At 40.1% G+C, this 18,281-nt stretch overlaps 2 protein-coding genes across 7 annotated transcripts in view; one reads left to right on the forward strand and one right to left on the reverse strand.

The window, feature by feature from the left end:
• Positions 1 to 725: 725 nt before the first annotated feature.
• fs(2)ltoPP43 (female sterile (2) ltoPP43) lies at positions 726 to 2,328 on the forward strand. Its single transcript, XM_011300841.1, has 3 exons — positions 726 to 1,115; positions 1,190 to 1,447; positions 1,520 to 2,328. Exons 1-3 carry the CDS (start codon positions 951 to 953, stop codon positions 1,958 to 1,960), a joined length of 864 nt encoding a protein of 287 aa, XP_011299143.1. The 5' UTR covers positions 726 to 950; the 3' UTR covers positions 1,961 to 2,328.
• A 93-nt stretch (positions 2,329 to 2,421) lies between these two features.
• ush (Zinc finger protein ush) overlaps positions 2,422 to 18,281 on the reverse strand; it is an 81,106-nt gene continuing 65,246 nt past the window's right edge. For 5 of the 6 annotated variants that reach the window (XM_011300855.1, XM_011300854.1, XM_011300853.1 and 2 more), the window contains 3 exons: positions 4,761 to 6,715; positions 4,419 to 4,652; positions 2,422 to 4,177 (listed from right to left, as the gene is read on the reverse strand). In XM_011300855.1, the coding sequence (XP_011299157.1) occupies positions 3,719 to 4,177; positions 4,419 to 4,652; positions 4,761 to 6,715 (2,648 nt within the window). In that variant the 3' untranslated portion in view covers positions 2,422 to 3,718. Of the gene's footprint in view, positions 4,178 to 4,418; positions 4,653 to 4,760; positions 6,716 to 6,807; positions 6,891 to 18,281 lie in introns of those variants that run through there. The other variant, XM_011300852.1, reaches the window with a different exon arrangement.

Consider the following 18,281-nt stretch of genomic DNA (forward strand, 5'->3'; position numbering starts at 1 on the left):
CCCGTTAAGGGTTAATTGGATTTGGTTTAGGTTTAAATGTACCCGTTAAGGGTTAATTGGATTTGGTTTAGGTTTAAATGTTTCCGTTAAGGGTTAATTGGATTCAAGAGTCGATGAGAAGGGATCTGCATTACCGACATTGGTAATTCAGATTTTGGTATTTCATTGAAACGTGAAAATTCTAAATTTTTCGCTGAAATTTTTATTTTATTTTCAAAAAATAGGAATTATTAAAAAATAAAAAATGAATGGTGCTAGGATCGAACCCTAGCCTTCAGCGTGGTAAGCAAGCACGTTACCGCTAGGACAACGCGCTATTATAATAATAAAATTTTATTAGGAGTATATATTTTGTAAAAGAATCGTTTTCAAAAATGTAGAATTTTGCAATTTCACTAGATATATCCTCGATGTTCAAGTATTTAGTTTTTAAACAATATCTTTATTGATTAAACATTTACAAAAGAAAAAAATTGGAATTATTTTGAAAAAAAAAATGAATGGTGCTAGGATCGAACCCTAGCCGCCGGCGTGAGAGGCAAGCACGCTGCCACCTAGACAACGCGCTTCTTCTAAAATTATAATTTCATTTGTAGTATATGTTCAATACATGGAATAATTTTTTTCATGTGAAATTCATAAGATGTGGTTTCCCCCTTCCGCTCGTTCGACAGTCGGCTAAATTTCAGTTAAACAAATAAAAAAACAAAGAGTATTCCTGCCGCAGAAAATAAAATTCACCCTGTCGACTTGGTGGACACCCTACCCTTGCGTGAGGTTGAAGGCGAGTCTCCATGTGCTCAATAAATCATGAAAACAGTGAATGTATTTGTCCAAACCATAACCTCACATAATACCGGTACAAATAAATTGAAATAACATTTCTTTGTCAGTATTTGAAACCGTTATTGAAGATTACTGAAGAAGCTCAACTTATCAAATACTTCAGAATGTCAACAGTGCTTCGGGTTAAGCGTCGAATCGATGATGAACCCCTGGATGTCCTCTTAATTGCATGTAAGAAGAGAAAAGTCGAAGAAGCAGAAGCTGTTGGGAGCGATGAATCCGGTGCTGTCACTGCTGTTGTCAAATTTGCTGGAACTGTCCAGACTCAGGTACTGGTCTAGGAAACCACTCATTAATTAATTCAATAATTAAATCGTAATGGTGATTATGTTGTGGGATTCAGGAGGAGGATCTGGCCCATCATCTCACCAGGGCATTGAGCAAAGATGAGTTGAAGGCCAATTATAAACAGCACATCGTTGATGTCACCAGCAAATCGCGAATTAAAACGCAAGAGAGATCTAAAGAAAGTCGATACAGAGTTGTAAATTGCTACAGATCAATTGGAGGTCCAGCCATTGAAAAAACTAATAGCGATGGGATGACTGTCATTGATGTCGAGGATTCAGTCTCTTGTTACAAAAAGAAATCTGGGGACAGGGTAATTTTTTTAATGAAGACGAGGTCCATTTCACCCTCATTCTCCTACAAATATTTTTTTCTTTATTTCCAGGACGAAAAATATGTTTACGATCTGTATTATACTCAAACTGAAGAAAAGCTGGAGCCTGAGAATGATTTTTCAGTCCACATCCTTGATCAAGAACTGGTCTTTGACAATTATAGAGATCCTGCTAATAAATCAGATGCTGATGAGTCCGAGGACTCGAACTCTGAATCAAACTGGAGAAATGAATATCCAGACTCCGAGCACTCCGATGATTCCATCAACGAGGACGACATGAGAGCAGCTGTGGAAAGACTAAAAGTCGATGGTGATGAGTCTGATCTGTCCTCTGACAATGATTTTGTTTATGCAGTTGATGAGGATGACGTAAATAATTATGGGTACAAATATGCTAAATACAAGGCGAGGATTAAGGAGGAACTCAGTGAGGGCAACAGTAGCTCTAAGGATTTGGATAATTATGGAAGTGATTGCAGTGGCCAGTGAAACAAGTTGCTGTTGAAAAATGTGATTGAGAGAGGACAATAATTACAAGTTCTAAGTGTGAATGAAAATTTATTACTTGATTTACGATCGATAAATTGAATATTGCATTGAATCAATCGTAAAATTTAATTGAAAATAAATAAACAATTATGGATTCATATTAATTTAATCACAGAGCGTTTATTCATGATTTCCACAATTCATTCATAATAAAAAAAGAAAAAAAAAATATTTAAGAGCAGTCTCAATCAGACGTGCGAGAAAAATACCCAAGGAACAATAACATTATTTCATTCAAATTGCGCTCAAAAAATTTCATGTCTTTTATCAATGAAATATTCTCCATCATTTTTTTTTTTTACCATATGATATGAGTACACTGCGTATACATGTAACACTGGCCTTAACTCTAATTTATACACATCGTGTGCGCTCGTTATTTTCATCATTCGAGATTATTCAATTAATTATTCCCTTGATTACAATTTCAGTGATTGAATGCCCCGGGAAAAGTGGACAGTTGTCGACCTCAGATCACAGATACTCCAATCAAAAATTTGTGTAAATGATTTTTATTTGACTCACCGTCTCCTCCACGATGCAATAGTCACATTAACTTGTCCACTTCACGATCAATTGGGACAAATTAATGAAAATAAAATTCAATCAATTCCGTTTTCCCATGGAAACAGCAGAATTAACGCGAGCGCAAACTAGATTTATTTATATTTGTATAATATATTAAATGTTATATTGCAACGTAACTTAATAGATTCACAAGCTGAGATTGGTATCATTACAGGATCATTATCGTACGTATTTTCTCGTTAAAATGGTAATACTCTACTCGATTTTTCACCTACTGTACAACATTTTACACTCCATCCATCGATACTATTTCTCATAATTTTTTTTACGATTTGAAAATTCCTTTTACGTATGACGATAAGTTTTAGTTACTACCTACGAGATTATTTCGAGAGTCATGAGATTGCACACCCACTCGTTGGGCCCAATGAATAAGAAAATCTCCACGAGAAAAATAAAACGAACATTGAAGTGATGTTTTCAACAATCAAATTTCAATCGTCTTACGAATTCGACAGTTGAATTTATTTTATTTACAGGACGATTTGATCGATTAACCCTGCAATCTCCACGTCATGCTCATCTACTTCATTTCTCCACTTCTATTTACAGATCGTTTACTTATAAGTACGAACAATTCCCTGGATTCAACGAAGAAAAAAATCAATTAAAATCACGCAATATATATTTGTTTAACTAAGAAAATTATTTCTTACGTATTATAAACTGGCAACAATTAACAGTCCTATGGTTGATCGATCAGTGATAAATCACTATCGATTTCGTATTGTTTTCAAAAATCTGTTCGAGTGAAGTGAAAAAATCAATGTCTCGGGATTTATTCACTCCACTCAACTACAGAATATCAATTTTTGTGTCAGGGCTGGATAAAATATTAATTAACTCCCCGACGAATTGATAAACCGAGATAAATCCAATTCATCATTTCCCTAATTATCCATTTATCCCGAAATCTATCTATTCAAAGTAGAAACACTACAGACCATTTTCATATCTAATTACACATTCAAAAAAAAAGATAAATCGATATTTACCAAAATAAAATAATTGGATTTGTCTCAGTTTATTTAATCGGAGGGTTTTATATTTATGAATCCAAGAGTTGAATTTCCGATAAAAAATATTTAATCCAGCTCAACATTAAAATGTTTAAAGTACAGAAGCCTCGGTCCTGCTCGATGGGCTCGTAGTGTGGCTATTATTATTATTATTGTTTGAATTATTATTATTGTTACTAGCTTCACCAGCGTGACTGGAGCAGTAGAATTTTTTGTGCGCGATAAATGTGCTAAGGTAATTGAAACTTATGTCGCAGGAACGACAGTACCTGGGTCCAGTTTTGTTCGGATCGAGGCTCTCCTCGGGTGGTGGTGTTTCCTCCCTCTCCTGTTTAACTTTGCCACCTGCAGTGGGTGTCGTCGACTGCTGTATCGGCGGTGGTGGAGGTGGTGGTAGAACAGGTAGTGCAGGTAGAGGACTTTTTCGTGGCTCACTCTTTCCATTCACTTGTACATCGGTGGTTATTTCCTCGGGGGTTGTCGCTGGAGCTGGCTCGGGGGTGGGAACTGTCGCATCATCATCGAGAACGCACGTTATGTAATTTTCCTCCTGCAATCAACAATTGACAAATTAATTATAATTATTAATATCAATAACAATCAATTAAAAACACCTAACAATTTTTATTACTTATATACTGATGGATCTCGAAAACTATAAATTTCTCTCAAAAATCGTAGAGGACTTTTCCACAGATCATAAAATTTTTGAGAGTAAATGTCTTTTCAAGCTTTCTCGAAAAATCAATAGTTTCTGAGATAGAATCGGTTGTGATGTTTGTGAGACAAACCTGAAGATCAGTTCCTCGTTTTTCAAAGTGCATTCTGATGTGCGTTCTCATTCCTCGTAGAGTGTTTCCTTTGTACCGACATATCGTACACCTGAATGCCTTGACACCCTGATGAGCGTCCATGTGACGCTGGGCGGCGCCTGCTGTCGGACTAACAGCACCACAAACTGGACACCTCCACCCACCTGTCGGACCACTCGAGCACGTGTGCGTGCTACCTGCCTCAATCATCGTCTGCAAAAAAATCAAATAATTATCATTTCGATGATTATTATCCCTCCAATAATTAACAATTAAAAAAAAATGTTATTGTAATCTTTATTAAAAAAAATTAGTCATTACCTTACACTTGGGGCACCTGGTGTGATGTTCCTGATTCTCAGGTCGTTTGAGACAGTAGAACGCCTGATGTGCTACCAAATTATCCATCGATGCAAATTTAATTCCACAGGCAGCGCAAATCAGTTGAACAAGTGGTGGTGATGGTGTACCAGTGGGTGGTGGACTAGAAACAGTATTTTCCCTAGCCTGACAGTAATGCTTTTTATGAGCAACAAAATTCTCATGCCTGCAAAACACAATATTGCACTCTTTGCACCTGCTGACCCCCTGTTTAACGAGTACCCCAGGAACACTGGGCACAGGAGGTGGTGGTAGCTCAGTTAACCTGAGAGCTAATTCAGTGGGTGGTGCAGTGCCAACAGCCGAAGAGCTCTGACTGGATGGTAAAGATCTAGTTCTCGGACTGACACTTCCCCTGGACCTCGGACTCCCGGATGGTGCAGGTAATGACGGAGCTGGTGATACTCTGTTCTCCTTCTCATCCTGATGAACCGGTGATCGTCTCATACTCAGATCGAGGGGAAATGATCCAGTGGATGAGGGTGATGTTGGTGTTGCAGGGGCTGGTGGTACACTGACAGGTGTTGCACTTTTGTTAGCGACCCTGAGTACTTGAGGGCACGCTGTACTCTCGGTTGAATTACCAGTGATACCTCGAGTCATGGGCTGGAGTGAGCCATTTGGCAGGAGAAAGCAGGCGGTATCAGGGGCAGGCAACGATGGGGCAGCGAGAAAGGATGCACCCCTGAGTAGAGAGCAAGGAACAATGAGAATAGGATTAGTAGGAAGAGCGAGACAGGTTTGAGGGGGTGGCGAGTCCCCAGGACTTGAGCTAGCCGGTGGTGATCCCTTGGATGACACTGGTGTTGGTGTGTCCTTGACGACGTGCCTTGTGCTGCAGTAATGAGTCTTGTGTGCTCGATAAGTCTTCAACGAGCTGAATCTTATATCACAATTTCTGCAGTGACGTTCAGCCTCTTCATTCATTGAACCATTGGATGTGCTGTTGGTTATCACTGGTGTTGGCGCTGTCTGAGTGGGTGATGGTGCTGGTGGTGCTGGTGCTGGTGAAGATGCGTGCATCCTCATGTGACGATTGAGGGAGACCTTTTTGTCAGCTGAGTAAGAGCAGTGAGGGCAGGCGTATGCCTTTCTGACCTCGAATTTCGTCGATTTCTCGTCGTCATCGTCATTGGCACTTTCCTCGTCAATTCTCGGACGATGGGCGCAGTAAAAGGTCTTGTGAGCCTCGAGGGTGCTCGCCGACGAGAATCTGATGCCACATGGCAGACAGATAAGGGGCATTGGTCGTGAGGGCTCCACTGTTATCGATTCTTTTCCATCTGTCGGTAGAACGTACAGTCGACCCGCTGCAATGGCATTCTGAAGACCTGGGGGTAGTGGTGGAGTTGGATCTGATCGTGGCTCTGGTGGTGATATGCTGTCCGGTTTGATGGTGAGGGCTGCTACAGTGGCTGGACGAAGTGCTGGATCTGTGGCGAGACTTGCATTGAGTCGTAGTCGAGGAATCGAGTCATCATCGAGACGGAGTTTCTTCGGGTCGGAATGATCCTCTGAACGCACAGAATCCTCTGACGATCGACGGTTGTCCCTCTTTCGTGAGCGGGTGTCGTTATCCCTCGGTGATGGTGAACCATCCTGAGATGGCTTTGGACTCGAGGAATCCCTTCCACTCGATTTCATCCGCTTCAGCCCCTCGAAATCATCAGCCAGACTGTTGATTCGCTTTCTCGCATCCTCGAGGCTCGATAAACGCAAACGAAAATCTTCGGGATTACTGTTACCCAGGATATTCTGGGGGATTATCAGTCTTGGAGGTGGCGGGCTGTCTTCCTGGTTCGTCGGGGCTGGACTGGACACCGCCGACCCAGGTCCCTCCACTCCACTGCTCACCGACGGGGTCTTCTCCGAGTCGCTCCATTCCTCATCTTCCCCTGGAACAAAAAAAAAATTCTATCATTCCAAATCAATGAATAATATAATCAAGTGAGATAGCAGTTGATGTAACTCGAGGAGATGCTTTTACATTTGTGAGTCCTCTGGTGCGGCGATAGAAGACGATCCCGTGAGACAATCATAATAAAAAAAATTTGAAAAAATACTGAGAGATCCGAAGCGCCAGACGCTCAGATCCCCAATGATCATTTCCATCTTCCATCAGTCTCCCCCACTAGAATTTTCCTCCCCACCCAACTATAGTATCCCCCCCACTCCATGAATTCTCACTTCCTCATACGCATGTCCCGGGGTTTCAACTAGATATCAGAACCCCTGGGGGAATAGAGTGACACGAAAGGGCTCTTTGAATCCTCTGAATAATCCACAGGGCTGATTAATTAAAAAAATGAAAAAATCTGAGACGATGACGATATGCATAATTAATTAAAATACGATGGGGTGCTTTTGTTTTTTTAAATAACTGATTGGGTGGTGAGACAACTGATGATGAAGACCTTTCGTCAATCAGAGGATCAGTCCACCGAATAACTTTAATTGTCAAGAGGCCAAGGGACCTGGTGATTCCCATTGAGATTGTCCTCCACCCCTCGATGGTTTCTACCTCCTCACCATCACCAGTACACGTGTACCCATACTGGTTTGCTAGTACCCCTATCCATTCCCCGGATCTCACGTGGCTGGTAGTTGCCGTGTTCCTGGGCTCTGTAAATAAGCAGTCATCGATGGATCTCGCAGCAAAGTCCGGACATTGAAACTCCAATACAAGTGTACAACAGAGACACATAGCCGAGTTTAAATGCCCCTTGGGGGCCATTCTTAATTGCATGTGCATGCAAACTGATCCATTCCCATCTCACTTCACCAGGAGGCACCTGAGAGGGTTGATGGGGATTGAGTGAGTGAGAGGATGAAAGCAACCAGCTGTACCTTTTTCCGATGGTGAGCGGTGGAGGGCGAGCAATATATCTCGATTGTCGAGGTTCGAGTGATCCAGGGGATCCAAGGGGGAGGACAACACGGCCGCCATTAACATATCCACACGATGATAAGAGAATTCTCGGAAAGCCGTACTCATGTACGACCCGTATACTCTCATTTTTCTCTCTTACTCCCTTTTTCGATTCCCTTTCATTTCGGGGGGATTTATGCTTTTGGATTTTTCGTCAGTAGGTGGCAATGGGTGGACACTTGGTGGTGATACCCCGGTGATGTCTGGTGAAGATTTCTCCACGAATATCCAGTTATTGTTATTATTTTTGATTAATTAAACATTATATTTATATAGCAATAACGAAGTGGTATGAAGTGAGATAAATCGAGTTATTTTTCAGCTGAGTATTCGAGAAATATCTCAGAACCTAACGGAGATATCGAGATTTCTGTAATGACATTTGTTGTAGAACTAAGTTTTCTCCACAAAAAAGGTTGTGACGAAAATTCGGCTATCCTCCTTAGATCCCGAGATATCCACGGAAAACTCAATACTCAAAAGCCACTCATCCCACTACTCACCCCTTCGCTCCAGATATTATATTATTTATTATAAATAAACACATAAACGTCTGGTCTTTCATTTTATAATGATAATAGATATCCCCCTGAACGGTAGTTAAAAAAAAATATTCGATTTCTCGGGGTGATCAATTGAGAATTGAATCCTCTGGACAGCGAATCAAAGACCTTGGGAGCTCTTCTAATGCACACCCGATGATGGCCGTCAAGAAGTGTCTATGTAAATTCAATTCCGATATACCCGATCGTGACGTGGTGCTCAAAATAGAGGTGAATTAACCGTGGGGTGGTAGGGGGTGGGTGAGGGGGATCACACGCGAAACGTTTTAAAAGCGCATAGAGAGGAGTGAATCTTCTCACGGAGGCACGACCCTGGTTGTGTACCAGGCAAGTCTCATCTTGAATTTCTCTTCTCTCTTCGGCTTCTTGCCCTGTGCTCTACACGCGCAGAGATATGCTAATGTGCCGTCCCAAGCGATCGTGACACCGTTTCTGCTAAGTGAGAGCTCAACAGTCCAGGAGTTGGCTTCCTCCATTTTTTTTTTCTCTCTCTCTCCTCATCCCGATCATTTCAGTTGTTTATTTTCCATTTTGTTGGTCAGATTTTTCATCATTTATTCGCAAGGTGCTGCCTGCCAATGGGACATCTTCAGGTAGACACCTCTCACAGCTCGGGGACAGCCCAGATGACGATGTCTTCATTGGAAACTGAGATGATGCACGTGTGTGCACTTGGGATGATTATTGCACGATTGGAATCAACGTCCTGATGAAGAAGTGAAGGTGGGTTCATGAATAATGTCCGGAGTCAAACGGTAGTTGGTTCTTGGAATAAAAGCCACGGGTGGAGATTTTTCCCTTTTTTTTTTGGTAATCCTGATGGGGATCTAACCACCGGCATTGCTGATGCTTTTACGTCTTGTTTCGTAGGGTTCAATGATTAACGATTGGTCGACAGTTCGATATTTTTAATTACGCTCAATCCTCAATCAAAATTTTTATTTCAATTTTTCTCTCTGGATTTTCTGTGAATCAATTATTCATTAGCGATGAATAATATATTGATGGATAATTCGAGGATATAAATTCCTGATAAAAAAAGAGGAGAGCCGAAACAGATAAAAAATGGAAAATCGAGTTATCGATAACGAGATAAATTTTCTTATCAGTGGTATTTTCTATTTGATAACCGAATGATTGATTTTGGTACTGAGTTGAGTCATGGATTTTGTTGGAATAATCTCGATGACTCCTCTTGAGAATTTTAATGCATCTTTAACAACCCAATTGTCGGTATTTATTCATGAATGTTTATAAGTGTTTTTTAATTGTCTCTCGATGACAATACCTCGAGGTGTTGGATTTTATTGTGGTCGTGAGGTAACCATATACAGATGTTAAACGACCGGAGGATTTCAGCTTATCTCCTCTCCTTCGTGTTCATCTCGTTATAAAAAATAAAGAGGATGTGAGGGGGCAACGAGCGGGGAGAAATTATAAAACGGATCAGAGTATTGCACACGTTCACCAGAGAATAAAACGAATGGAATTAACCTCTGACCCTTGGATCGACGCCATTTGAATACTCCGGGGAATATTGCATTCCCCGTTCATCATGCCATGAACGCACATTTGTATGACTCCCCCCAAAGAATATCCGAGAATTCATGGGATGAAAATAATCCAATGATTTTACTCCCTCAATTATTCTCATCCGTTTTCCATGAAAATTCAAAAAAAAATTTGAAGACGAAGAATGAAAGTAGAACCGCTTCCGCGAATTAATTGACTAGATCAATTTATATTTTTTCAGATTATCCCGCACGCTTCGAATTAAGAGAATGCACTCAATTAAACTAATTGAATGGATTAATCAGTGGTACGTGGATTGAAATTGAAAGCTCAATGATAGTCGATAGTTGCTGTGAAAAATTCGTTACCCGGAATAATTAATAATGAGGGAATTTTTTTTTTTATCATTTTCTTCTTACGGAGGAATTAAATGAAATAATATCCGGACGGCGAATGTCAGTGGTTTGTGCGCATTGAATATGCAGTGGGTTCCAGGATGGTTTATACGTGTTGCCGATTAAGTCTGGAGATGGGGTAGTCATTAAGAGATAAAATCCAGTTGACACTGTCGAGACACTTCAACGAGATAAAAACATTCTCCCACTACAACTTGTTTCTTATCAACTCACCGAATTGACAATTATTCTCGGAAAATTTTCCACCTCCACTGCGAAAAAAAAAAAATCAATTTTTCATCGATTTTCATTCATCAATTGAGTAATTTCCACCGACTAATTAAATTACTACAATAATAATCTCTACGCAGGATTTTTCCTTCATAATATTAATAATAATAATTAATTATTCCGCAAAACCCCAATTTTACCCCAAAAAATCGAAAATTTATTCTTTTCCGTGGGAATGTAATTATTTTCGGTAAAAAAAAACCCCCAAAAAAATACGTAAACCGATGAAGGAGGGGGAAGGGGTGAGGGGGTTGGATAAATACCGAAAAAATGTGAAGAATAAATAAAATGAAAAATAAGGGAGTGTTCAAAAGTGGCTCGACTCACGTCTGGCGATTCTAATCTCGCATTCCCGCGCTGCGTGCCTAATTAAAGATCGATATCTCTCGATATTATTGCACTTCCCTTTCACCCTCGGAACCCCCTCCCACCCCCCCCCCTTTACCACCCTCAGTCGAAAACCCCCCTGGTTTGTGTAGTGTAACGCTTGTACTCTCTCTTCCCGCCTTGTAACCCCCCTTTTATCACACACCTCACCCCCTAGCAGGTTATTAAATTCTGTTTATCATCGGGTGATCTCAACCAGGGCCCTGGTCCTGCATTTCGCTATCTGATTCGTCCAGCCTCTCGTCCTCGTTACACCCCTCATCCCCCTCATCCCCACCAACTTCCTCTCCAACATCGTCATTTCATTCTGGATATTCTTTTCATTTTTATCTTCATCTCCGCACGTTATCTGTCTCAGCACTAGTTTTTCCGCTGACTCGGAATTATTAATGATGATTTTACCACTCGGGAAAAGGCCGCCATTGCTGTATTCAGTATTTGGATTTTATTCGGAGATTGTGAGAGTTCAATTATTAAAATTTTTTTGATTTGTTTTATTTCATTTTTGACGATTCACTGAGTTTTTTTAATTATCAAGTAATTATCAATTTTTAGGTTCATATTTCATTGAACAAATTGACAATAATAAATATTTATGCAACAATTGGATTGAATTTTTAATGAAGAAAGATGTTTATTTTTCACAGAAATAATAATTCAATGGTGGAATTATTAATGAATTCAGTGTGAATTGATGTACCCCAGAGTAAACCGAAAAAATTGATTGAAAAAGGGAAAAGAGTTGAGATGAATCAGTGGAGAGGAGTCAGTTGAGTTGGTGGTGGTATTATTGATAATAATCTCCCGCCTCGCGAGCGACATTCTCGTTGGAAGTTGTTACAGTTGGAATAAGGCCCCTGGAGAGGCCCCAGGAAGGTGAGGGAGAGGTGTCCCGAACGCGGGGACCAGATACGAAATCTGGCGTGTCTGTACCGTGTTCTGGCATTGGGTTTAGTTGGAGCTGACCGATCTCGACGAATGAGAAAATAAAATAAAATAAAAATAAATAGTGAGGAGCACCACCGTGGAGATATAAAGGAGAGAAAAAGGAGTTTAATGTATGCACGTCAGGCCCTGGACTTGGACTCCAACCAGGGGGCGATAATTGCCCGGGACACTGTGGGCTTCTGTCCAACCACTCTCTTCCTTCACGTCTCAATGACCGACCAATTCTCGGTGTACACATTCCAATCGACAATTCAACATATTGTAATGAATATTGATTTACTTCATTTGTTGTCCTCCACCCTTGGATCCCACCTCTATCCCTTTGCCATTATCATTTTTAGTTTTTATATTCGAATCCCTTTTCATCTCAATAAACATTATTTTAATTTCCTTTAACCCTTTCATTCCTAAAAAAATCACTCATTAACAGGGGGAGGCAGGGAGGCAGGAATTAATAAGTCCAATCAATCGATAATTTGATTCGATTTTTCAAGTTGAATTAATTTATTCTGGGATTATGAATTTTGAATTTTCTGTAAAAATTCAAAATTCAATTCATCCCTTCAATTAATTTCAATTGTATATATTAATATTTGAAAATTGAATTGTTGCAGCAAAAAACTTGACAAAATAAAATTTTAATCTGGTGACCGTATTGGTTGGTTGGAATTTCTCATGGATCCATCTGGAGTGGCGGTCTAAAGTTTCTCATTCGCGATAAGGTATTTTACCAGGACCGTGATATCTATCGATAACAACCGTCCAAGTAGAGAGGGACAGAGCATGAGTAAAGGGTGGAGGAGGGGGGTTGGAAGGGGAGGAAGGGGAGGAGGCGTGTTATATCTCCAGAGATAGCCCCTGGTTGAGTGAGCGAGGTGAAAGAGCTTTCGACAGTGACACACACTCAGCCAATGGAGATAAAAAAAAAAAAAGAAACATCGATTATGATCCCTGTCGCATGGTTAAAGTCAAAGTTTTTACGATAGATAAGAAGGGAGAGATCACAGCACGTGAATGGCGAGCCAGAGATAACGGGGGCATGACTACTTCTCTGTGTGTGGCGAAGTCCGGGGGGGACATTCTTCTTTTTCCTCTTTCAGGAAAAAACAAACGGAAATTCCGAGGATTCCTATCACGTACCCTCCCCTCTCCACCCACACATCGATTGACTTTTCATACCCCCTCACACCCCCTTTTGCCACGCATTATTTGTGCACCCTTCATTTTTATTATTGCTCACAATAAATTGAAGTGCTAAAATCCGTCTGGCTTGAGAATTATTATTATATTTTGAAAACTATCGATCTGACGGGGAAACAGTAAATAACTTTTTTGTAGCGCATGAAATTTTCGAGGAAAAAGGTATCTTAATGTTTTTTTCAAAAATCTATGGTTTTCGGGATAAATCGGTTTTTAATAGACGGAAATTTCGATTTTTTGATATTTTTTTATCGACGACGATTTTGTTGTTGATTTTTATTTTATTTGCCGAATTTTCAATCATTTTCGGGCTTTATATTTTTTTTTTACGGTACAAGAGGCTTATAAATGCGTTCTCACGGCACGGGGCTATTTTTAATGTCCATAAAAATGGCGACATTTTTTTTAATGCGTTATAAATTGTCCCCGGGAGTTTATAAAACACTGAGTACCCCAGGGTGCGTTATTCTTACGTCAAACAGGTGGAACTTATAACGGAGAATTGTTGGAAAGTCACGGAGACGCAGTAACCCCAGTATGTGCACACAATTTCACTTGTCATTTGGATTTTCCCTGGCTCCTCGTAAATAACACCGCAATGCGTAATAAAAAACCATTTTCCTAACGCCATTAACATTTTTCGCACGTCACCTTTTCGCCATAGAATCCCCAGAATTTCTCATTCATTTTTCCAGTTCTAATTACAAGCAAGGACTCGACGAATAATATTTTTCACAAGTTCATTTACGCCAGGAAAATATATATCTTCATAAAAATCCCATTGCTCTAATAGGTATGACCTTGATTAAACTCCATTAATAATTATTATTGTAAAAGAATTCCGTTAATTTCTTCTCGTAAGATAATTTCACTAATCAATAATTAATGATTTAAAAAAAGGTATTTAATGATTGATTTTTTTACGACATGAAAATCGAGGTGAATGTACTCCGGAGCTGTCAATGAATGAGTAAATTGTTGTTGATGAAAAATAGTGGAGGTGAGATAAATATTGTCGGGGAATGTAACGCAGTGAAAGCATGAGCATAAACCACAGGTACTCTGGAGTTATCAGTGCAGAGGCCATCGGTATATCGGAAATAATTACTCCTGAAGGTGAGGAGGATGAGGAGGATGAGGAGGATGAGGGGACACGTTATCACTGGGTGATAGAAGGGGAACAGACCCTGGTGAAGATGCAGACACCAGGAGGGGGGTGGATGAGGTGGTGGTGCGAGAGAGTGAGAAATATTTTTGATAATCCTTTTTATTCTACCCAGAGGTAGAATGGAAAGAAGAAGGCGTTTCTGGATAAGTGAGCATAAGTGACTTGGCTGCGTACCTTTTCCAAGAATCAGTATTTATTGTGACTTCATGAGATAGCGGTCATTGCATGTCCAAACACACTACTATACACGTGTACCTGGTGCACTCTTGGACGAATTATGGTTTTCAATATGACGGCTTTTTTGGTATCTGTTGTCCTCCCTCCCCCTTTATCCCCCTTTCCAAGACATTTTTTTAGGCATTTTTTTTTGTCTTTCTGAGGGAACTGATAAGTTGTCTCGCCGGGGGCCTCGTAAAGCCGCTAAAAGGATTCTTTCGTCGGGGTTTTTCGGGGACCAGAGGCTCTATCTCCATTTCTTCAGCCGATCATCCCAGGATTTTCACGTGAGTCACTGGGGAAATATTTTCTACCGACATCGCACCCGGGGATATTATTTATTCCGATTGTTTTGTTTATTGGAAATAAATTTTTTAATTGCCTGAAGTGCAAATCTGTTGAATTATCGCTAATTTTCCATTTATTATAACGGAAAATTCAAGGTCTCATTGAAAAATCAATTATGATTCAACTTATTTCAATGAATTATTCAATCTAAAATTAATTATTCCCAATTATCATCAAATCGTAATAGAATGTTGTTATAAAAAATTGTACTACGACGATTTGAGGTAAATGTTAATAAAAAATAGGTGCGATAGAATGAATTATTGATTATCGAGTTGAACGAGTCAATCGAGATTTTTAAGAATAGCGAATATAAAATATCTCCTGGAAAGTTGAGAGAGTCACAGTTTAATCCTGGGGTGAACTGAGACACCCCCTCGCAGCTCGATATTGTTTAACTTGGCTCGTTATCGCGCGATGCACTCTCTATAGCCGTCTCACCTCCTGGGTTGGGGTTTTACTGGGTTCCCCAGGGGAGGCCCCTCGCAAGATAGAGAGGGCAACACACACTCACACAAGGCGTCTAGTTTTGTTGGGGGGGATGGGAATAAGGGGTGAAGTGGAGGGAGGGCTGCATTCAGCTGATAACGCCTCTTGGTTACTGATAACGCCGCTGGCCAGGCTCTCCCCACACTACAACCCCCTGGAGTTGAAAACCCTCTTCGATGCTACCACCTCCTCGTGAATATCACAATCCTTCCAGGAGACCAGATAAACTAAATAAAATTTATTCAATAAATTTATAAATTATCCCTTTATTCAACTTATTATCATTTATTATTATTCATTGATATTTCGAGAAAACGTTTGTCTGTTTTTTTTTGGTAATAATTATTTATTAAAAATCGTGGACTTGTCGAGAGTTAAGAGGAATATTCAATATTTTTATGTCAATTGTTTTTAAAAATTAATGTGATAATATGAAGTTGAATAAAGGGGATTTGAATAAATTTATTTAGAAATACATTTTTTTTTTTTTTTTTGGTAATTTCGATTTGGATGAGAATTTAATTTGAAAGATTTAATCTATTTCAGGGGGAGGGAGGAGGATGGTGGAGATGATGATCGATTTGTTGTTTCGGTATCATCGGGGATCCAAATATTTGGACACGAGAACACGGGGGTGAAAGGGGGTGGGGAGAGGAGGAGGAGATGGAGGATGAAAGAGGATGGAAGAGGATGGAAGAGGATGGAGAAGAGGATATGGAAGATCTCGAATTGTTTGGGACGTGTGCGTTTGGTCGATGGGGGGACTCGATGAGGGGCTCAAGTCGGTGGTCGTGGACGAGTGATTGATGAAGAACCGAGCTAATGAGGACCTGAGCCGCAAGACGGCATCACGATAAACAGCACAACCTTCTCCATCGAATTTTTTTTAGTTGCAACACCTCTCATCCCTCGATCTCACTGTCCCGGGGGTTATCTGATTGGAGGGATCATCCCCACTTCATTCGGAAGGGCACGAAAGAATTTACGATAATTTCTCTTGTAATTCGTGGGACATAATAATTCATCAATTATTACAATTATTCAATTGATTCGTCATTGCGGGGAAAAATTTTGGTGATTCATCTAATGAATTCTATTTTCTCCAATTTATTTTTTATTTATATTCATTAAAAATTGTGTAATTGATTACACATTTTTTTCATGAACTTGTGGATTATGGGAAATTGTAGAAAATTGGGGGAATGATGGGGGGAAATTTTGTGATGATTTTTTGGGGCAGGATATGATGATATCACGCGATTTCAGGAGCGATTTTATGTGATTTTAGTGAATAGCCCCTTGGGTGCACGTATTCATTCGGAAAAAGGGTTTAACACCCGGTAAAAGGGTTGAAGGAGGGGTTGAAGGGTGGAAAAGGTGCGGGCAATTCTCCTGGGGGAGGTGGGTTTATAATAAAGCCTGCGGCGGGCAAGATAGGTAGCAGCCGTTATCGGGCTGGTCCAGCGTTCGAGTCTCAGCCGCAAAAGCTTTCCACGTTTCGTCGAAAGCTCCTCTCCTCGCCTACGTGCGGTATATCCTCTTGCACATTGAAATAACAATGCGGTTGGATGACTGAGGGCCAAGAGAGGAGCTTCAGATGAAGATGCCTGGATTATCCCCAAATTCAAAATATTAAAAATTCATTCTTCACCCCCTGACACCCCTTGACACCCCCTCGCGCCACCAATTAATGCCTCCCAATTAATCGACTCACACAAATGACTCCAGTCATTTCAAAAATTAATTTTTTCACTGCAATTTTAATTCTCATTCTCCACAATTTAAAAAAAATATCAAATAATTAATTAAACGGATAAAAAAAGTCTCATTAAAGCTTTGAGTTCATTAAAATCCAGAGGTTTAGTCGACTTCATTAAAATATATAAATTAAAATATCTAGATGACATTGTGATGCAAATGCATTTCCTCGTAAGAAGGAGGTTAATATATGTGGAGAAAAAGAGGAGTAAAAAACCACAGTGAGGGGGTGAGTAGCGAGAAGGGGGCGGTGAGGGAGAAGGAGGGGGTAAAGAATTGTGTATTATAACGTAGAGTGGCGAGTTATCAGGAATCGTGTCATTATCGTGGTCTGGGATCGCCCGGGCCGCTGCTAACCTCTCAGCCACCCCCGTGGGCTGCAGTACCCTCCCACCCACCTCCTCCCCATCCTCCACCCCCTTCTCCACCCCCTCGACCCCGCTGTACCGATAACGAAAGGGTTATCACGCTACCTCTCCCACTCCCTCCCCCTAGACCAGCTCGCTGAAGAGATTATTATTCTCTCGTGTTTTTTTTTTATTTCTCTTCTTTCTTTTCCAGTTGGTTTTTTTTTTCCATTCCCCTCCCCTCCCACCATTCCTTGCCCTCTCTCCTGCCACCGATTACGATCCCTTTGACTCCGGCCACTTTACTGCCCACCGTGCGTCGCATACAAAGACCGCATTGTTTTATTCTGTAATTCAACGGGTTGTTATTCCACACCTCCCATGGGGGTCATTTTCTAATCATTCGCATTCACATCGATGCCTCGGTCATTTCTATTTTTTTTTTATGATTGATAGATTTTTTTGGGGATGTCTGAGTTGTGAAATTTCGGAGAGAGTTTTTGGTTATTGAATGAGTTGATTAAATTGGATTTTTTTAATTGTTTTAAAAAAACAAAAAACAAATTGGAAAATAATTGATTTTTCAATGAAACCTTGAATTTTCAATTTTCACGATTTTTCAGTGAGAGATGAACCAGAAAATTTATAATTATTAGAATATCCAGGAGATAAACTAATCTATCAATGAATAATTGATGTCGTTTTGATTAATGAATAAAAAAATATTTGAATTAATTATTTGTTAAATAAAATAATTGTTAACCAGCACCAGTGAAAATTATTGTCATAAACCCGATTTACCCCTCAACAGCGGTTTATTATCGAACGTGAGATACATCGATATCTCGATCGTTTCCTTTTAATTAATTATTTAATGGACATTGGAGAGCATGACGGGAGGGGGGGGATC

This window comes from Fopius arisanus, unplaced genomic scaffold (assembly GCF_000806365.1).
Source record: "Fopius arisanus strain USDA-PBARC FA_bdor unplaced genomic scaffold, ASM80636v1 scaffold00019, whole genome shotgun sequence".
NCBI classification, from domain to species: Eukaryota; Metazoa; Arthropoda; class Insecta; order Hymenoptera; family Braconidae; genus Fopius; species Fopius arisanus.